Source organism: Xiphophorus couchianus, chromosome 10 (genome assembly GCF_001444195.1).
Source record: "Xiphophorus couchianus chromosome 10, X_couchianus-1.0, whole genome shotgun sequence".
NCBI lineage: Eukaryota > Metazoa > Chordata > Actinopteri > Cyprinodontiformes > Poeciliidae > Xiphophorus > Xiphophorus couchianus.
In genome coordinates this window covers 6,390,867-6,413,173 of record NC_040237.1, presented here as the reverse complement: position 1 = coordinate 6,413,173, position 22,307 = coordinate 6,390,867, and the positions used below count along the sequence as shown (strand labels likewise).

Genomic DNA, 22,307 nt, shown 5'->3' with positions numbered 1-22,307 from the left:
GTCTTTTTTTAGATAGTTTTCCACTGCTGACAGCAAATGGTTGACGTCAAACTGACAGCCAATTGATCTTCTGTCTTAATAACTGATGCCATTGTTCTGTGCTCTAACTTACAGTGTAATTAAAAGCAGTAATAATTTTCTGCTGTTTTAAAAGTTTAGCTGCTATATTTTAAGAAGGTTTCAGATGTTTTAATGAAATAATTAATTGCGTGTTTTAATTTAACCCTCTGAGATCAGCGAGTCATTACTAAACTGTGTGCGTCTGCAGCGGCGGTGTCGAAAGCATATGCCGCACTGCTTCAAGTGATCCATCATCTGGTTCGTGTGTTAACCGGCTTGGTGAACATGTGTATTCGTTACTGTCCCTACAGATTGCCGTGAGATCCTCCTACCACTGATGACGGAACAGCTGAAGTCCCACCTGGAGAAGCAGGAGGAGCCGAAGGCTTGCTGCCAGCTGCTCAGTGACATCATGGAGGTGCTTTACAGGAAGGACGTGGTGAGAAACACAACGCACATGCATGACATGCTTTATTCTCACCAGAGGTAATTAAATGTCAGAGTGCACTGTATTTATTATAATCTTTTCACTATCTTTGTACAGTTTCACCACAGCATTATGCTGCCACAGTCATGTTCTACCACACACTGGACTTTACAACTTGGCCATAAAATTCAGTGCAATTTTATGGGATAATATTGTTTTCCAATATTATCCCAAGATTGTCTAATGTTGTAGAGCCCTAGTCTTTATTCTTAAAGGGAGAGTATTATCTAAATTCAATGTTATAATATTATTCTCTCATCAAAAACATACTGGGAGCATTGCCTTGATTCTCTCATGTATGTTTGTGAAATCCTTGAATTGCCTGTGGCAATCATTTGGTCAGTGCCTTAACAATTGCTCTCCCAAAGTGTCACCTCTTTACACAAAGCTCTTCCTCTTGGTGGAACACCCCTCCACTGCCCCTTCCTCACTCAGCTCCTTCAGACTAGCAACAGCAGTAATTGGCAAACATCAAATGGAACTGAGTTTATCATGCAAACTATTTTTCAATCGAATGCTTCTAAGAATGTTTGTAACTAGCATAATGGAAAGGTATTATTGTAATGATGTGCTGAAGGCAGAGTGTTGGAAAGAACAGGAACTCCTTAAGGAGACAGTGGCCAAGTTATCAAATTGCAAAGTCAAATTTTGTTTAAAGTTTGACATACACAGCATTCTCAAAACAACTGAAGGTAACAGTTACTGCTATAAAAAGTCATACTATGTGCCTGTACAATGCATATTACTGTGATTACTGCTTGAATGGTTGTTGATGCTCTCTAAATTATTTCTCTGATATAATGGAGGGAAACATTAACACTACAAATGGCAAATGAAACAACACAGTAAGTTCTGCTTTGTCTCCTGGTACTGTAGCGCCAGAAAACCTTAAAGCAAGTGTTAAATAATATTGCAGTTTATTAAAAACAATTTGCATTTAAAAGTTCCTGGACCACAAAGTGATGCTTTTCAATTGACAACTTTATACATTGATATTAATACCACATAAATGGCTTCATTTAATGCATTTCTAAATTGCTTCCTTCATTCCTATTGATGAACTACCAAATTAATAATGGATTTTAACACAAATCTCCTCCTATCCCTCATACTCAGACTCCTGCCCTGGATCTCGCATGCTCGAATAGTTAGATCCACACACACAAACAAATACTCAGCTGCTGTGTGAGTGTGTTTGATCGTTTTCCATGCCCAGACTCCTGATGTCCTCCCCTAGGCCCTCTCAGACTCTCGTCATTGATCACCACGGTCCGCCCTCCCACACTACACTTTGCTGGGATTATCTATCTCTCCCACTCTCCTCCAGCTTTTAAACTCCCTCTCCTGCTCTACAACAAATATCAGCTTCCTCTCAGAGTCTCACTTTCTCTTTCATATCTGTCTGGTGCATCAATAAAGCCAAAGATTTCCCAGACTTACAAACATAGATAGGACAAAAAAGAACTGGGGGCTATCTTAAGACTGGATCACAAACCCTGCAGTATGGAGTACCAGCAGATCCTTCAACCACATCTGTTGTGGAAATCTGTCTGATATCAGTTACTCTGAGACTGACTGAGAAAGTAAAACTAACAGCAACTAGACTATTGAAAATGGTGTAACAATAATTTAACAAAGAAAGGCACCAAAGCACATGAGAATATTTTTGTTTACTCAAATTTCCCATTTAGCAGAATGAATATATATATTTAGCAGAATGAGTATATATATATATATATATATATATATATATATATATATATATATATATATATATAGAAAGTGAAACTGACACTTTTTGTTTACTGCAACTTTACCATGTTGCAGTACAGTTGACGTCATTTTTCCAACTGCTTAAGAGTCATACTATCTGAAAAATGTAAGTGAAACTTTCTTATTTGAAAGGTAGCACGTTCAGTGGCTGCTTTATATAACTTTGTGAATGTGTAAAGCTTTATATATCTCAACAAAAGACTTGGGGTGCATTCACACCAGCCCTGGTTCGTCTGGTTTAATTAAACTCTAGATTGTTTTCCTAGAAAGAAGCAGGAGGAGCCAAAGGCCTGCTGCCAGTTGCTCAGTAGACAGTCATAGTGGTTCAGTTTGTTTGCGATGGTGTGAATTCAACACTCCAACTCAGGATTCTTGCAAATCTGTAATATGATCTCAAATTTCTTTGCACTGAAAAAGTGGTATAAATCCAAACTTGGAATTTTTTATAGATCAGAAATCAGCAAATATGATAGGCAAGGAGTCCAACACCACACTGCTGCATTCAGGATTAATAGGCCCTCTATATGGATCTCCTGCTCTATTGCTATGCGCCAGCCCTGAAACATCTTGTTAAATGTATTATTTACTACTTGAAATCGATCAGAGTTTCATAGAATTTATCACTAGAAATACAGTTTAAAATTATGCTACTCCTTCTAAAAAATATTTATATAAGGCTTTATACTCATTTTTCAAGATTTCTTTCTAGTCAGCTTTGGTTCCCTCCTCAGGAAGGTACAGTGAGTAATAAAAAGAAAAACATGCCAGAACTGCCTCAGACAGATAAATGGAATAATGCAAAAATAAAACGGAAAGTGCATCGGGCAAAGGTTTCTCTCGCCCACAAGGGATTTTTGACTCTTACACTTTATATTTATACCGTAATCTATTTAGACTGCATTCTATTTCCAATCTATGTAGAAATTCAAGAAATGCTTATTTTAAAACTTTTGTCAGTGATAGCAGAACAAAAGTCATTATGTCTGCATAAAAAAGAAATAATTTACTCTTACACAGCCAATGAATTTTAGCTTTTTATATTGTTTTATCATTTTCCTCTGCTGTTATGTTTATTCTGATGGATATTCCACTGTATTCTCTGTAGGGTCCCACCCAGTGGCATGTTCAAGTTATCATGGAGAAGCTGCTGAGGACAATAAACAGGACAGTCATCTCCATGGGCCGGGATTCTCCTCACATCGTAAGTTTGCCAGACACTGATAGCATCAGCAGGACAGTCCCATCTCCATGCCTTCTTGTTTATTTTTGTAGGTTCATGCACAAAGAGACACATACATGTACATAAATATGCACCATCAGCTCTTATGTCTGTATACTATAGACTGTGAAACTTCATAAAGCCCAGATCTGCTTCAGTCTGACACTGTCTACCTCTGCAGATCCCGTTCACATTCCTTCTTCATAAAAATGACTTGCATCTTTCTCTAGACATGACTATATCTGAATGTGTGTTTTGACTGCACGGTTGTTTTTTTTAGTATGGTTTCCTTGTCTAAGTGTCTGATCCTCTTATTAGTGCACATCTAATGCTGCGCTCTGTAATCTAATTACTGTTTCCCTCTGTTGTCCCCATGAGCATCCTTCTTACAGCCCCTCTCCGTCAGAGCTTCATAGTGGTTAATACACTTATCAGTCTCTGTGTAAAGACAAGGTCTGCCTTTGTAGATTCCACTTGTTCGTCACGCCTGAAATTCAACCTCTGATATTGTTTGGGTTGTTTTGTTTTTTTGCTTCATATAGATTCTTATCTTCTCTTTTTAGGTTATAGTTTGGTAGTTAACGTTTTTATATGCCTTTTGTGTTTTTGAGATTTTGCGTTAGCAATCCAGAAATACTTCTATGCCCGTGTAAATAAACTTACATGTACTGATTCTTTTAGACATGTGAGACTATCTGGCGACAGGGCGAGCTGTTAATTTGAGCTCTGGTTGACCAAACAGCCGAAGGTCAGCAATGTTTTTGGGTGTTTTGCCTCAGCTTGAAATTAGAACAGAACAACCAGTGAAACCTCTTGCACTGACTGATAATTGCACTACCACACAGTCTGATCATGTTTGGGGAATTACTTCCTGTTTTGGGGTAAAAATGAATTAAAAAATTGTGAAAATGATTTGCTTTCAAGATTCCTGTCCTATTACTTATCTATAAATACACATTAAGAACCAATCCATCTATCCAATGGTTAATCCATCTGTTCTTCCATCCACCCATTTGTTAACTATCAACCATTTATAAACTGATAGTAAGTTTTTGTGTTAATAGAGCTCCATCTCTGTGAAATGTAAAAAACTGCTTAGTTTTCAATGGGACTTTTTGTCAGTAGTCACTGTAGACATCCTGTTTGTTATATTGCTGTCCTGTTAAACATCAGCAGCCTCATTTTTCGTCTGCTCTTCTCCAACTCATTTCTTCCCAGGATGTACACATTTTTTGAAGGTTCCATAGCTGTTCATTCTTTCCATCTTTCAAACTGTCTAATGGCATTCCCGGCTGTGCGTCCAGCTAATTTTGTAGATTGGAAGCCCTTTGTAGGGTAACAGATTGCTTGTGTGCATCGCGCTGAATAATGTGAAGCTAATGAAGCTGTGAGTTCAGCTCAGGCTACCCTCTTGTCCATTTGTTTTTCCCTCGCCAGAGATTTAAGATTCCTGATTGCTCTTTCTTTGCCGTTTTCCAGGCTATTCATGGCTGTGTCGAAGATTGAACGCTTTTCTAGTCCTGTTTGGCTCATATTCAAAAAGTTTGGAAAGTGGAATTTCGGGAAAAGGCTTTATCCTCTGCAGTTATTTTTCTTTGCAGTTGGTTTGTTTTGATCTTGTATTTCAGATATGGAACTCTCCTTCCATTTTGTCTAACAGGCTGTCAAGATGAGGGAAGTTTCCTCTGCTGTGTTACTGCTGTATTATACTAAGTACATCTATTTCGGAGTTCCTTCCTCCCTGCGGTTTAGGTGAAACAGTGTTGCCTGCTTCCAGCGACTGTCGCTGAATGGCACCGTCGGAGACCAGGGTCTTTTTTTTTCTCCAGTTAATGTAACTACTCTTGTCTGACGTTCTGTGGCCCCTAATGAAATTATCTGCTCTGTATACAAATGCTGCTGCTGCCCTCTGACTACATTCTTATTTTGTCCCCTCTGACCCCTGCCTTTCGTCAGCTGATTTCTCGTTTTCCGACAAGTCATTGCACTTGACTGCGTTGACATTTCTAAGTACCTGAATGGCATTTTGCATCAGTGTGCAGAATCCTTTTATGCGATGCGGAGTTAGAGGTCACATCAATGTCTGTAGTTTACATAATAAAACAGCATTGAAATTAAGTCTGTAAATCATGATCTGATGATCAATGGGATTAGCTTAAATTTTTATGAGCTTTGGGAGATCCTTCCCATCAAAGTTGCAGTTGCTGCATTTGGATGGTGCTACCTCGTCTGCAGGCAGTGCTGCTGCAGCTACTGCCGACCTTGTTCTTCTGAGTGGCAGCCTCTTACATTTAGATTTATGCATTAACTTTCTGCTCTCCCCCCGCTGTGGTGGACGCAGAATGTTGATTAGAGCGATCGCAGCAACGACTTTGTGGGGTGGTGCTGGTTTTGCTGCGCATTGTCACTGCAGAGCTACGCCTGTTAGTGACTTAGACACAGCACCGTCATACGTTTGATTCATTGGACATCCTAGCGGGGCCTGCCTTTTGTATTCACGTCCACCCTCGCAAGTGGCTTTCAAACGAGCCTCTTTGAATAAATTTACATGAGGATAATAGGAGAAACGTGTTGCCAGGTCCTGCTGAAATCCCCAAGTTGTACCTTTATGTTCTTGAATAAGATTTTCCTTTGCTGTAGGGATGGAGTGAACCCACAAAAAAGCAGTCTGTGTCTTTTGTCTTCCTGACTGCTTAATAAGTAAAACGCTAAACCTGACCATTAAAGGAATTGCCAGTGGTGAAATTGCTTGTCAACATCTGTTAAATTCTAATAAAAAACAGTAGCATTATAAATTGAACTTTGGATTTCACAGAATCACAGTGGGCTACAACTCAGATGGAGTAGAATATACTAGTCATCAGTGATGGATTGTACTGTACAATTATAATCAAAACACTTCAAGTCATAAAACAATTAATTTGTAATGCTGGATTTCACAATAACACTGAAGTTTTAAGCTGAAACAAACAAACAAAAAAATATATAAATGTATTATGTCTGCATAAGCTTGAATAGTGGCACAGTTATCACTGCTGCTGTGGCAAGAGTGCCCTGGGTTTGAATGCCAGCCTGGGCTGTTCTTGCATTGAGTTTGCATGTTCTCCCCATGAATGGGCTCTCTGCTTCCTCCTACAGTCCTGAAATATCTATATGGCACTAATTGAGGTTAATTGGTTTATTTAAGTTGCACTTAGTCCTAAATGTACATGTGCATCATTGTCTGTCCTTTCCTTCTCTGTTTTCCTGTGATGAACTGAATATGACTGGTACAAATGAGATTCAGAAAAAAATTAGGCTTTCAAACTTATAGGTTGAGCCAAGTTTTGACTCGACGATGGTCCACCCTCAATGGCGGATATTAATGTGGATGCAGAGGCTGAAACAAGTGGTGACAAAGATGAGAGTCATCTTCAATATTTAAGGTGCCCCAACTCTACTCTGAAGATTTTTTAACTGATTTATTGCAAAACATTTACCATTGAAAAATGTCATGATTCGCTCATTTAACCTCAACTTATGTCATGTACCATCATCGAAGTCAAAAAACTAACTTACAAATCCAATAAAATTATACTAATAAAGAGAGTGAAGGATTTAAGTTAACAACTTATGCATATCTCAATCAGGTGTTGTGTTGTCTTTCATGTTGTAATTAGTGGCTTACATTGCATCCGTTGGACCTTCATAAGTCTGTCTGCTTGGCAGGAAGCTTCAATGTTTTTTTGTAGCAAATTATCTGAAATCCTCGCTGTGTTCTTGACATATGGCTTTTTTTCCGCAGCTGTGTCATATAAGAGTAGAGTACCTCGAAGTACAAACAAGAATAAAAACAGAGAGAAAGATACAAATAGTCCTACTTGGAGCACTTTAGCTATACTTGACAAAACTGTCTTGTAGATGTAGACTGTCAAACTGTCTACATCATTTTGTTTAACCTCTCTGAATAACGTTTATGGAATGTAGAATCAGTTTTATCCAGCTAAGAAATGTACTTGCATAAAAATAGAAAACAAATGGGAAAACCAAGAAAAACCGTGGCGTTTTGTTTTACACAAGAAAAATTGGAGTTAAGTTATTTTTAAAGCACCATCTGGCTGTCAGGTTTATGTATTTTTATTGCAAAATTCAGGGACATAGATTGAAATGTTGGTTGTCAAATAAGTGTTTCTCTTATTTAACAACAGTGAAGCACACCATGCGTATGGACTGCTGCACTCCTGTGGAGTTCTCCTGGAGGTTTCCCTGCAGTGTGCAGAGCTGCAGGGGAAGAACCCTGTGTTATTGATTGACAGTACTGGGTGGACTGGCTATAGGAGCTTTTCTTCTCTGCTGCATGCTCTCTGGATAAACAACGTTCTGCAAAGCATCTGTTTCATTAAGCCTGGTCGGATCAGGATACTCCTCCTGTTTTAATCTCGTTTTGTTCCTCTTCGTCTTTTATGAGTTTATGTCTGTTTCTGTCCAAACATATCTATTCACTTCTTGCATCTTTCTGCCTGTGCGCGCTCCCTCTCCTTCCTCCTCCTCCTCCTTCTCTCTCCTGCTGGCCAGACTGCTGCAGAGCTCACAGAAAAGAAGCATAGTGAGATATGGCGATGCATCATAATGCCTCAAACACCTTGTTATCACTCACTGGACCTCTTCTTCCTGATTCTCAACCACACGTTTGAGAAATGTAGCCTTTCTGAGAGAACTCTGTGAAACCAGCTGACTCTGTTAAACCAGTAAGGACCATGTGTAAAAGACAGTAAGATGTCATGTTTGTACTACTGTGCTTTATACCAGCACTTAAAGGAACAGACCCATGGTGACACTCTTACTGTGACTCAGAGGAGGAGTGTTGCCCTCCAGTCAAACTACCTAGTGCATCTACACAAGGATCTCTCTGCCTTACTGCGTCTCTGGGGCATTTGTTCAGGGCTTTGTCCTCTGCTTGTCTCTGGTTCTAGTTGCACTTTGTTTCTGGTCCAACCGCATTACGGTTTTGATGTCATCAAACAGGCTCCGAGGCAGACACAAGCGGTGCACTGCTCATCCCTTTTGTTGTATTCCACTCTCGTTTCTTTGCCACCGCGCCACATCAAAGACACTGAAGCATTCCCAACCTAATCTTCTGCAGGTTATCGCATAGAAAATCTTTTTTTATATGTATACATACATTTGCAGACTCTTCTCTACAGATGAGATTTCACCCAGATTTGCTCACTAAAAGCACAACGTATTTTCTGCGTTAATTTTCTGCAGCTTTTCAGTCTGGAGATGGCTTGGCTTGGATTTCAGCTCAAAATATTAAAACATTTGATACAAAATTTGTTGAATGACAATTTCTTTTGTCTCATTCTGTTTTAATAATTTGAGCTGCAATTTGCTCAAACTGGTGTAATGTGTGACTGAATGTTGGACAGCATTTTATCATCAAGACCTATTAATTTGTGTTTGCATGCTTTAGTAATGAAACAGTCTTCTTCATTTTTTGAGAGCTGTGTAGATGTCTTGTTTTTATTTTTTCCATTTTTAGAATAATAAATACCTTTATTTTAAGTATTTTTTCTTTAAAAACAGTATAAAATACAGTATTGCACATAATAAATCAATTGCACTTCTGTAAGGTACAGATAAACATCTAGTTCTTTCTAAATGCTACAATATAATTACTGAAAGAAACCAACCTGGCATTTACAAAAGTGAATCACATGTAACCTACAGACTGCAGCATGTTTAAGCTCGTGAAGATTGAACCCGTCATGTCTTGTTTGGAAGATGGTCCTGTTTTCCCTTGACACAATTTGGACACATTTCTTCTTCTTTGGGGCAGTGCTTTTGCCTTTCAATGTGACTTTGGTAGAACTGGTAACTTTAGTTTGTTCTCTTTCAAAAACTGAGTTCCTAAAAGTATTAGCCTTGTTTGGTGCTAGACAACATATTTATACAAACAGGCCTGCGTCAGCATTGGATTCTCTTGAGTGAAAAGAACTATCATATTTGGCCTCTAAATACTTTAGCAGAATGATCCTTTATGTACCTTTTGTGTTTCAAATCAGGTAAAAGTTTTTCACATCCTATTAGATGCATCAACCTTTTGCAATGTTTGAAGCTGTACTTTTCAATTTTGTTTCATATAGTGGCCCATGCCTATCTGTAATATAATTAATGCTTGCAATGGTTTCAATGAACCCTATGTAGAATACCTGCATGAGTTGCCTTTCAAATAGATTCCAGACACTTAAAATGGGGAAAAACTAAAAACTAAGAGGCTTTTGTAGTTCTTAAAAAGTGTTTTTTGAAAAATTTAGAAAATAGCCTGTGAAGTCCAAGGCTTGTAAAAAGCATGCAAGGCCTTGTGCCTACCACCCTGCATTGTAGGAGCCCTAGTTGTGATCAGAAGTGGAACATTCAGTCTTGTAGGATCGGTGTCACTGGCTGGAGCTGATATGAGACACTAAAGTGATACAATCACAGCGATTTTTCTCTTATTCCTCACATGTGCTAAAAGCAGCTTTATTTCCTTTTTTATGTATGTGGCATATATATAAATATGGACGCTTCTGACCCAAAGTTTACATACACTCATTGACGTTTTTGTCATATTAATTTTGGATTTACAGTGGTTTTTTGAACTGATTTTACAAAGTGTAATGGTTATGTTTCAAAAAATTAAGAATTGGCTGCACAAGTTTGAATTGATTGTGGATTCTGAAAGGGTCAAATTTATACATAATGTTAACATAATATTATGTTCTATATTATACTTTGAAAGAAAATTGTTGGGGTGGAAAAGAGTGAGAACATGTGGAGAGGAACCAGAGCTGCACCGTAAACTGTTTTGACCCTCTTCAAAATAAGAGCATGGATGTAACTTTTAGCTATTTAAAGTTTTCTTAACAGTTGATAACTAAAACTTCAATAAAGATCTTGAAATGTATCCAACTGAAAGGTTAAAAAAATCAAGTAAATTAGTAGTTTAGAATTTATCTGGAAAAATTCATTTAAGGGAAGCCACGTGTGCTAAACATTTTCAAAGTTATCAAAAGCACTAGGCAGAAAAAAAGGTCCACAGTAAATTTAAACTTGTGCATCAAATTAATGCTTTCATTAATTATTGGACCACCATTCCACCATGAATCCAGAAGTTCAAATTCACCACTAAAAACACAAAATATTTGACTTTTAAGCAAATGATGACGATGCAAACTGCTGATCTACAGTGCATTCTCGCATTTTTTTGGTGGTTTCAGAGACTCAGTGCACCATGAGTTTACTGAAAACTATATTTGATGGATTAAAAAGAAAGTACACACTTCTTTTTAAATGTAGTTGAACTACACAGCTCACCTTTCGCTTTAGTTCAAATAAATATAATTGCTTTCACCTTAAAGTGGATCTATATACTTTGATATATATATATATATATATATATAGAAAAAAGTAGAGTGACATTTATTTTCCAATGTTATTAAGAAAATAAGTGGTATTTATTCATTATTTTCTCCAAAGTCATATGTTCTTTTGACACATTTTATCAATGAAAAGAAGGTTTACCACAGAAGTCCAAACAAACCTCTCCAGCGTTTCTCCTTTAGGTCTTTTGCTAATGAAAATACTCAGTCCATCATGTATTGTTGGTACAAGATGATCAAAAATTATTCTCTCCTGTTACTTCTGGAGATACGGAATCCTGAAAAGTATTAATTGTGCTTTGCAGTACAATGATATGCTGTTTATGTAGGCCTTGGTGCTTCAGCATTGAGTGATCAGCCTCTCCTGGAGACTCAGAGGGAAGAGAAAATCCCAACAGCTGAATAGAAATATGGCGGACATCTCTCCGTCAACATGAAACGGGAACAGGTCTACATCAGTAATAAAAAATAGAAGCCAGGAAACAGCGGCAAGTAAGCTCGTCTCCTCATCTTGCTGATCTTTGAATATGTTTCCCTGTTGTTGTTTCAGGAAATTAGGCAAAGTTATGACTTATTCCATTTTTGTTGGGCATGACTGTGTTAATTATCCATGCAGTCCACGCTTCTATCACTTCTACTGCCATTTAGGTATATCCAGAGGTCTTCAATAAAAGTGCCCAACAGGTCTATAAAATCCTTCAGGTTGTAAAAACCAAAGAATGTGAAGAAATTTAGATCCTTGCTTAAATCCTTTGTCAGTTTTAGGGTTCGGAGACGGTCGTGCAGCTCTCACAGGAACCAAAGTTTCCAGCGGGCATGCTTCTTGGATTCAGCTTTGGACTTGCGTTTTGGAGTGGAGGTGAAGGCCTCCTGGGGGTAAGGCAGGGGAGGGAAGTGGGAGTCCGTTGGAGGGCAAAGCCTTTTCATCAGTGGCTGTAGCTTGTCCTCCTGCAGCTTGAAGTCCAGTTCCACACTAAAGGAACAATAAAAGAGACAAAAAATCAGTGCAAACCGTAGGATGATGCCTTCATGGCTTTATCCCAAATAAAACCAACCCTAGGCCGTTTTTGAGCCTTGGGTTGTATTTAAGTAACTTCTTCACTGTAACAAATTAGCAGAATTGCTCTGAGTAATTAAATCAACAACCGATCACCCGAGCAGATTTATTAGAAATATCACAGGTGCAGCTCATTAAATCAGGAATATCATGGAAAGTTAATTTATTTGAGCACTTCAATTCAGAAATAGAAACTCATATATATTAAATAGACTCTTGACACCTCAAGTAATAAATTTTAAGCATCGATTTTTGTGATTATGGCTTCCAGCTAATGAAATCCCTAAATTGAGTTTTTCTTCTTCTTTTTTTTTTTTAAATAGATTTGAGTATATTATATTACATAAGAGAAATTTCCCCATATCTGTGTGGCTTAATTACCTACACAGAAATGGGGGATGCTGACCTGACAGTTGTCCAGCGAATTTTCACTGCTGCCAAAGAGGATAAGCCCAATGCTCTTTTACCCAAAAAGATGGCTGTTGGCAGGGAGTTTTGTGCAAACATATCAATGGAAAGTTAAGATGGAGGAAAAACTGTGGATAAAAAAGAGGTGCTCAACCAACACTGATAACTGCAACCTTTAGTGTAAAGCACACTTTAAGCAGCCCAATGAGATTGACAAGATATGCCTTTTCAGATTCTCGTTAGCTGTCAGCCATAATCTTAATAATTTATGACAATAAAGACCTTAAATATATCACTTTTTATATAATAAATCTGGATAATATATGTCTTATTTTTATATGGAGTTAAATGTACTTTTTGATGATTCATTATGATGCTCTTGTAAATGTCATATAGACATACATGCTAATCTTTTAGTGGCATTGATATTTTGACACATATGTACTCCTCAAAATAGGAAAACATTTTCCCATTGCTTCAGTTGTTGCATGTATTAATGCATTTTTGGCTGCCATATTGCGCTTACATCCATATTATTAACCTTTTCTCACTTGACCTCTGCAGCTCATCTGTCACACCAGCGCTTAGCCTGGAGAAATGCCCTGGGTTTTCATTTGCTTTGTTATTATAAAATAGCAAAGGAACCAAATACGTCTAGTTTTGATTGCACCATTCAGGGTATTTCTACTTCTGTCTCAGATTGGTGGAGCAAGAAGAATGTCTCGTCAGTATCTTCCCATATCAAGCAGTTGGTCACAGGACAGAATGCTGAAATGCAAATGATTTGTTTTGCTGAATTCTGTGGATGGTGTTGTGATTCCTCAAAATATTTCGAAAGCTGATGGAAAATGTTAGCGATTTAATATGTTGGGATTTGCTGGGCACAAAGCGCAGAGCTGTGTCCTTCTTAGCAGTCCGTCACATTTCCCCCAAAGCCCTGGGGAATTTATCCGGGGCCATCATTGTAATCCGACGCCCACACACATCTGACCACTAGGTTCTGCTAAGTAAAACTCAGATTACAGCCACAGCTGTGGCAAGTGTGGGGGCTTTAATCTGCTAAAGCTATCTCCAGTCACTACCTAAGTCGGACTTGCTGGGGGGTGACAAACTGAGTTACATAACAGCTGCAGGGTGACTGCTCTGGTTTTGATTTAAATGCAGTACATCCATTATCATTTTCAGTTAAAGTTTTCATAATCAACATTGATGCATCTACCATTGATTAGAGCAGGCATAAATGTGGGCATTTGACAATGAGCAGATTGAATGTTAATTTCTTGAGCTTGCACTCAGCACTTTGCTTTTGTTTGACTCAGGCCAGCTTTAATCAATAAATCACTGGCTGGTAATTACATTGGTGTAAATTCACATTTGCCGTCTGTGTGTATTTGTCCATCCACATTTGAAAGTATCTGAACAGATTCAGGTTGTGTATTGGAACACAGAAAAAAATTGACCAGTATAGTCTTGACATAAAAATTAAGTGGAATATTAGTTTCTCTCTAATAGAAACAATCTAGTTCTTTACTTCAAATGAGCAACTCACCACTTTTTGCTGCACGTTTTTCAGGGTTCTAATAATTATCTAAATTTTCTAAACTTTTATACAAACTTCACTTAGAGAACTTAAGTACTGAAACAATTGGGGTGGTAATTTGTAGAAAATGAAATGATTGAAAGTGCAAGATGGTATACAGACTTTTCAGTCCATTGTCTTATTATTTAAACCACTGAATGAACTCTGGTGGAGCATCATCCGAAATATTAAATATGATACAAAGGTCAGAAATAAACTAGCTCTTGCAGTTTAAAAGGAATCATCAAAAATTCAATCAATGAGCCTCTCCCCAAATGTAAAAGTGAGATGTCAATGAGGTAATAGAAGGAGAATTTCATTTAACTTTTTTAAAAGAAATTTTTCTTGTCTGTTAGTGGCTTTACAGCATTTCCATATAACATCAGTAAAGCAAAACAAGTACTGGTGCACATCTCATTAATCAGACAGATTATTATACCTATAAAAAGACATTTTTATGCAGGGTAAGTCTTTTTGATTTAACACTATATAGGGAATAAACTTCTGTTGATCTTAATGTGGTAGTGGACCGTTATGCAGTGAGCCTTATCTGCCCTGCCACCATGGAAACGAGCAATTTCACTTAATAAATAAAAATAACAATTGTTAGCTAGTACAAATATTTCTGTTTCAAAAGACAGTTTTCATTTGTATTATCTTGGTCAGAATAGCCATCATTAATTAGTATTCCTAAGTATATTAGTCAATTTCAAACAAGTGGCTCAAACAAAGTTTTAGCCCTGTCAGTCACACCCAACAGCTTGTGTTAAAGGGATAACTCAGACATGAGTGCTCCTTTAAAGTGTATAACTTGACGTCTAAGCTCAGTACATCTCAATTTCCATTTAATTTCAGTTGACGTTTTTGACATTTGTCACTAAAGCTGCAGGATACATATATATATATCAGATGAGTGCCACAGTTCAAACATACACAGTGTTAAAAGATTTTGGGTAGATATACAAACACCAGACTGAAACAACCTGATTTCACATACAAAGAGTAAACATTCATTACATATATGGACAGATGATCAAGGTCTTGTTCCTACTCGAGGCTTTTTGAAAGACCAAATGGTCTTGCATAAAAAGATTGTGTCACAGTGATATGTGTGCCTCAGAGAATGGTCTGACAGCGCCAGTTATTACATACAGAAACGGAAATAATGATGCTGGGGTTTATTTGCATTTCATAAAATCTGTCACATATCTGCATGCAGCAAAAAGTCCCTTGAAGAATAGTCCTGGTGGGATTTGTTGGGTTTTGTTTGTGTTTTTTTTTTACAAATGTGTAAGAGCATATGTTGTTAGGAAGCATATACTATAAGGATATTGGTGTCTCTTTGCAAGCATTTCAGTTTTAATATTAAAAGTATTTTAACAACATAATGAGGCCAAATTTAACCCAGTTTGTTAAGCAAATCATTACATTTCAGTTTTGTTTATTTTTTTGATATTTTTTTGGTATGGTTTTTTTTACACAATATACATAAAAACAGTTCAAACAAAGTAGGTTGGCTACCATGTTAAATTATTTTACTGACATGTGTTGAAGCAGAGACGCATCTAAATGTTGCAGGGCACCTACCCTTGAAGGCCAGTATTTGAAAATCTCTGTTTGAGTAATGGAGCCTATGCATGACTTTAAATTGTATCGGCATGTACTGCCATGCATGTTTCAGATGTTTCTTTGCTTAGAGAGACACCTGATTCAGATGACGGCAGTTCAGCAAAAACCTTTTAATCAGCCATCAATTGAAATCAGGTGTTCTGAAGTGGGGAAGCACCTAATACATGCAAAGCAGTTTACCTTAAGCCTAGGGTTGGAAAAGACGACATTAAAGAATAAGGTGATATTCCGAAAAAACCCGGTTGCATTTTTTCCCAGATTTGAATATCCCTGCAAGTTCATCCCAAGGTCAGACTATGCAATTCTTGGAAAAATAACAAACTAAGAAAAAAGTAAGAGTTTCTCCACACACTTTACAAACTCTCAACAGTCAGACAGCCAGGAAGAGACAGCACAAGTCTGCCATTTTTAAAGCCTTTTTTCTTGTTTTGAAAGAAAGCCTGAGTGTGCAAAGTTGCAACTGAACAAACCACTTGAGACTTAAATAGATGGCCAAGATCAAGGGTTATTTTTCATCTCCATTCTGTTGGCCCTTTTCCTGTCTTTGAGATAAATGCATGCATTGATATATTTGAAAATCAAAAGTTAATATACAAAATATATGCTTTACATATGAAGATTAATGTGAATTCTAAGTGGAAAGAAATCACCAAAAACGGGAAATTGAACAGATGTCAATCTGAAAAACTAATAAACCCAAAAGTATAACCTGGTCTCGAAAAGACCTGATATAGAAATATTTATTAGTTCCTTTGAAGTTTAGACCTCAGCGTTTCCCAATGAAAGTCTTGCGAGCCTTGCCATGTTACTGAGTTTTGCTGAAAGCAAAAATGGAAAGGTTGTTGGCATTTTCGTGTCCCTCCCTGCAGTGGTTTGTTAGATCCGAACAAATGGAAGAAAGCACTTTGGACCCTGAAGCTTTAAATTCTCTCTCTGACATTCTCTCCTTGTTCTCATCACGTCCCTTCTTTCTAATATTTCTATGCATTTAAAGAGAAAATCCTCGCAATTCTCGATGTTTCTTTCACTACCACTTGAATAATGTTTGTTTCTTGACATCTTTTATCCTCATGCAGCTACACATTCTCCCCTTGTCAATCCTTTGTGTACTCTTATCTCTCGGCGGTGCTCGATTGTCCACACTGTCCCTTCACGCTATTTGTCCTGTCGAGAATTGCTCTTGTATCCATAGCAACCAGCTTGCCCACCATGTTGGAAAACATAATGCTTCAACAAAAAGAGATGTCCTCCTCTAAGTGAGTTGTGCAACAGAACAACCTTGATCAGTAACATCCATAATTTACATGTTGGTTGTGATCTTCAGCTTTCTGCAAATTAATTTTCCTAAAGCTTTGAACAACAGGCTGAATTTTGAAACATTTTTAAAACCCATTTCCTTTGATGATTTTCTAATAATTTTTTTTGTGCCTGTGCTGTTCAGTGTTTTTCAAAGAATTGTTGACATTGGATAATTAGTCAATTATTGTGCCTTGAGTCAAAATTAAAAATAAGATGAGGAGGCAAAAAACAGAATTGTGCTCATGGGAAGCAACTCTAATTTAGTGAAAAACATTGGTACTCACTGAATAGAATGTCCTGAATCGACTTTCCTAATCACTGCCACTTAAGAGTAATGTGCTTTGCCAAAGCATTTACAACCACTGAATTTTACTATCTGCTATACTTAAACTTCAGTTGTTTTTTGGGGGGAGGTTGTCTTTTGTTTTTATCCCTGGACCTCCTAACCACTTTCTATCACAACCAGCAAATCAAAATACTGCAACAAATGGCAGTCATTATTAAACACAACTGTAGGATTTAGATATGAAAAGAAATACAAGAAAACATAACACAATAAATACTTGAATTTTGTACCATCTGAATATTTAGTTAGCCTTACAAATACTTGTCAATATCCATTGTAGGTAATATTTGTTTAATTTAATTTTACTTTTAAAGAGATCTAATTGTTGATTACGTTAATAAGATTTATCTGAAGTACAAAATAGGTATATTTGTTTCATTGTAATTGTATTTTTTGTTTGTTAAAATATTACCAATAATGTCTTCCAATATCACAATTACATAGTCGTATTATTTAATTTCCTGTCAACTATTAACAATTCTCAACACATAAACATGGTGGACTGCACCATCAGCGGGCATAGCAAGTAATCTGGGGGAAATACATCTCAAAATAAGTGCAGCTGTTCTTTGAAGACTTCTGAATATTGTTGGACAACATTAGTAAGTGAACAGCATCATGAAGGCGAGGAACATATGGACAATTCAGAGATAAAAAGTGGGGAAGTTTTTAAAAAAGGGTTAGGTAATAAAAGAATATCCCAAGGTTTTATGGGAAAATTGAGCTAAATAGAGGGCAACCCTGGGAGATATTGTTAAAATCTGTAAAAGGCTGTTACAAGGATGGAGATTCACCTTCAACAGGGCAATAACTTTCAGCTGTGATCACAGTAAAACTTCCTGAATACAAATGCACACTATACTATTTATTTCTGAATGGTTGAACTGTATTTACTAAATAGATGACTTCTTAAGACAATTTGTTGCAGGGGATGAGATTAAAGGGGCTTAATACATCAAAACTCTACATTTTTGTCATTTTCCTTCAACTGCACAATTTCTTCATGTTGGTTTATCTCATAAAGTTTCAGTCAATTTTACTTTTTTGTCTTGTGTGTGACAAAATATTAAAGTTCAAAGAATATAAAGGCATAGGACCTCACTGTTTGATCTGCACGCTAGCCCATACCTGTAGAGTGTGAAGTAAATGGGATTATTCTTCCTCTCAGATTTATACCTCCTTTGCGACTTCTTTTGTATTTTTACTTCTCCCCTCGGCATTCTGGGGTTGTATCAACCAAGAAGTTTGTCTTAATCTTATCCTGGTTCAATGTCACTTACATTTTATTTATTCATCACTTTCATTTGAACTCACACTTTTTGATTAGGAGGACATCTGGATACTAACTAAGATAAAGGGGAAAAAAACAGAGATGGGATGAATGAATTTGAGACGATTAAAATGAGCAGAAGCATTTCTGCTTGAGCAGCTCATGCTCAAACATGCATGAGCTGCTTGACAAGAAACTCAAGCAACTCATGCATTCTGTTTTGAAGTGCGAGCCCTTAGACAAACAACATCATTAATCTGGCTGCTGTTATGCTAAGCGTTTGTTTTGATTATACCATATTCTCTTGGACAAATTGATTATTTTAAAAGACTGGACAGTTGAGTCCTGACTGAGCTGTGGGAAAATGATTTATGGACCCTTATGTTTCCTGGAGTCGTCAGACCGAGTTCAGCATAATAGCACTGACATGCACACAAATACAGCTTAAACCAACACTAAGGGTGCATGTTGCACTGGCATAGTGGGCCATGGCAGACTGACCTGATCATAAAGTGGATTTTTTTTATTACATATAAATTCTGCTGCTTCTATAGGTCATGGGTTCCGTCCATATTAGTTCAACATGCAAGATTTAATAGATGGGTGAAATGTCTTTGTACTGAATGATTCCAGGAAGTGTTCCCACGTTCAAAAAGTGTCTATTGTGACAGACTGATGCCGGCTTGTAGCACTGCCTGAGAGCTGGAAGAGCACAAACATTCAGTTTGATTTTCAACTGTGTGATTTGTCCATGGATATTTCTCCAGATTACCTGAGCTTTTTGGATATCATATACCAAAAAACATAAATCTTGGTAATATATTTATTTTACCAAATTTTTGCGCAATTTCCATTTGCCAGAACGATGTGCGTCTTAAGCAGAAACATAATCTGTTTCTGTTTATTTGGGGTTCTCCTACCATTGTTGCTTTCATTCAACCTTTTGAGGATGCATTAAAGCCTCCAATATTTTAAACATTTGAGTATGCATTCAGCTCATTTTTAAGTGTTTAACATCTTGTTTAAGAGCAGTAGTCTCAAAGTGCGATCGGTGCGATCACTGTTTTGAAAATCAAAACTTTTAGAACATATTTACAAAGGATCATGTTAAAACTAGACTTCAGTGGGACAAGAAAATCCTGCTAGACGCCGTTGACAGCTATTCTTCCCACATAGCAGAGCTGCATCCTATTTATTTCTGTGCCTCTGCTTCCTATCCTGTGTTCTTCCACCTCCAGAGAGGTTGTTTTCATGGAGATCTGAGTAATTAGATTGCTGTTTAATCCCTCTGCCTCTGTGAATACAACTGCTATATTTGATTCTGTGTCCAATCAAAGCTATTAACCATGTCGAGTGAGTGTCTTCAAGATGAACTGGGGTCAATGTAACAAATTTCAAACAGCTCTGTGGGAAATTTCTGCCCTTTATCAAGCGGAAACCTTGCCAAGCGCTGACAAGGTTTTGTCAAAAAATGAGCCTCGTTATGTGCAGAGTTTTCTGTTTTTCATCTCTCCTTCCAAAAAATTTTGCTTTTCAATTGATTGGTGCAGTTTTAGAAGATGATGTGGATTTCTCAGGTTTGCAGCTTATTTCGTGTGACATTTTCTCTGAAATCTTTATATGATGTAGAGGCAAAAAATAAGTGTTGTGAATTACAACTTATGCATAATATTTATTGGATCTTGAAAATTTGAAGTCTTTATAAATATTTGATCCAATGAAATCAAACATTTCATTGGATCAAACAAAGTTTCAGCCATTATGAGCTTTTCACAACTATAGGATTTTTCAGCATATAGAAGTAGAAGTTTAGCCAGAGGCATATCAGTTGCTGATTAAAGAAAGAATTGACATGGTTATTGAATAGGTAAGTTCATTTTTAATGTATTCACCTGTAACCCTTTAACTTAATCATATCATTTTAATTAGTGCCCTGTCTGTGTAATTCATGTCAAATGCCATCATTCATCTACACTCAGCTCGTCTCACTGATGCCAAGCTGCCTTTAGGGCACCTTTCTCATGCTGTCGTCCCCGTGGTGGTTTGGGGCACCTGCAGAGATTGTAAAAACACATCAAGATAATGTGGAATTCCTCCGACTCGAACATCAGAAGACACACAGCTGTACTGTGCATCTCGACTGAAGTTTAGCCAGAGGCTCATCAGTTATGGAGAGAGTTTGAGATAAAATATGATTTAAATGGTTCTTCATTCAGACTGCATGGAGTGGCAGTGGCCATTAACTAAAGCCTTGATAGCTTCTTACCCTCTTGCAGCTTAAGGATCTCATTTTTTGTCTCTCATCTTTACCTCACGTTTGTTTTTGTTTTTCTTTTTGACCGCTTGTCACTGGCACATGTTCTTCTCAGCTTGTGTCAAAATTTCCTATGAATTCTTGAGAAAGTCAGACTAGAGCCAGGCACTTGGACTCTCACATTTGCTGTTATGTGTTCATTGAATGTCTGTCAAATCTCTTTGTTAGATATCTCAAAGCTAGAGATACTTTTTTTTGTAAAGGTTTAGTAAATTGCAGCAGTAATTGTAAAATCTGTTGCTGCTGTAAAATTGGGTTTAAATATTATTTGAAAAGAAAGTATGAAATACTTATTTTCAGATTGAAAACTTCTTTAGGATATCATGATAGCTAATTTACATGGTTTTTTGCAAAATCAGCGGTCTCCATGTGTATTTCATAGAGAATATACAGGGCAGACCAAATGTTTGGACACTCCTTTTAATTCAATGAGTTTCCTTTATTTTCATGACTATTGACATTGTAGATTCACACTGAAGGCATCAAAACTATGAATAACACATGTGGAAATATGCACTAAACAAAAAAGTGTAAAACAACTGAAAATACCCCTTATATTCTAGTTTCTTCAAAGTAGCAGCCTTTTGCTGTGATTATTGCTTTGCACACACTCTGCATTTTCTTGATGAGCTTCAAGAGGTAGTCACCTGAAATGGTTTTCACTTCATAGGTGTGCCCTGTCAGGTTAATAAGTGGGATTTCTTGCCTTATAAATAGTCATGAAAATAAAGAAAACCCATTGAATTAGAAGGTGTGTCCAAACCTTTGGTCTGTACTGTAGATCCTCACTCGAACACTGATATTTAAAAGTCAAAAGCTAAATTCACTCAATTTAGCCTTCCTGTTGTCAGCTGAAAATTTTGCTCTCATTTTAATGTAATTGAAAATTACATTGGATAGCTTCAAACATGTCCATGCTTCCCCCAATCATATTATAATGCCCTCACTGATATTGTAAATAGGATTTTTCCACATTAGCATCTTCCACACTGAAGAGTGGTGTTATAAGTGTGACCTAGCAGTGTTTATGTAGGCTGAATTCGCTGTTCATAAAAATATAAGATTCCAACCAATCGGTCACCACTCAAGCCCATTTCGGCTAAATTTAATAATTATCGATTTCCGTATGTGCATATGTAACTAGAAATGGAAAAGAAACTGCCTGGAAATCATTCAATCAAATGTCAAGAGTCAGTTTTCTATCTTGAATTTTTAAAAGAAATAATTATAAGCTCCTTGTTGACTAGAAATAAACATTTTTGCTCTGATGCTGTGAAAAAGCAAACTATTTTAGACTGACTGAAGAGCCAGCACTAGAACTAAAACCACTCTTGTGATAAGATCAGTACAATAACGAGATGTTACTTTTATTCTTGATTAACTAATGGCTTTGTACTTACGTCTTTACAGCTTATAAAATTAGCTTACTGGAGGCTGAGCATAGTTTTTGAGTTGGCATGGCAACT

At 37.1% G+C, this 22,307-nt stretch overlaps 2 protein-coding genes across 4 annotated transcripts in view; one reads left to right on the top strand and one right to left on the bottom strand.

The window, feature by feature from the left end:
* dock1 (dedicator of cytokinesis 1) overlaps nucleotides 1–22,307 on the top strand; it is a 215,075-nt gene that overhangs the window by 78,742 nt on the left and 114,026 nt on the right. For both annotated transcript variants that reach the window (XM_028029430.1, XM_028029431.1), the window contains exons 26-27: nucleotides 372–499; nucleotides 3,426–3,521. In XM_028029430.1, coding sequence (XP_027885231.1) covers nucleotides 372–499; nucleotides 3,426–3,521 — 224 coding nt within the window. The remainder of the gene's footprint in view (nucleotides 1–371; nucleotides 500–3,425; nucleotides 3,522–22,307) is intronic.
* insyn2a (inhibitory synaptic factor 2A) overlaps nucleotides 10,991–22,307 on the bottom strand; it is a 35,491-nt gene continuing 24,174 nt past the window's right edge. For both annotated transcript variants that reach the window (XM_028029432.1, XM_028029433.1), the window contains one exon: nucleotides 10,991–11,912. In XM_028029432.1, the coding sequence (XP_027885233.1) occupies nucleotides 11,729–11,912 (184 nt within the window). In that variant the 3' untranslated portion in view covers nucleotides 10,991–11,728. The remainder of the gene's footprint in view (nucleotides 11,913–22,307) is intronic.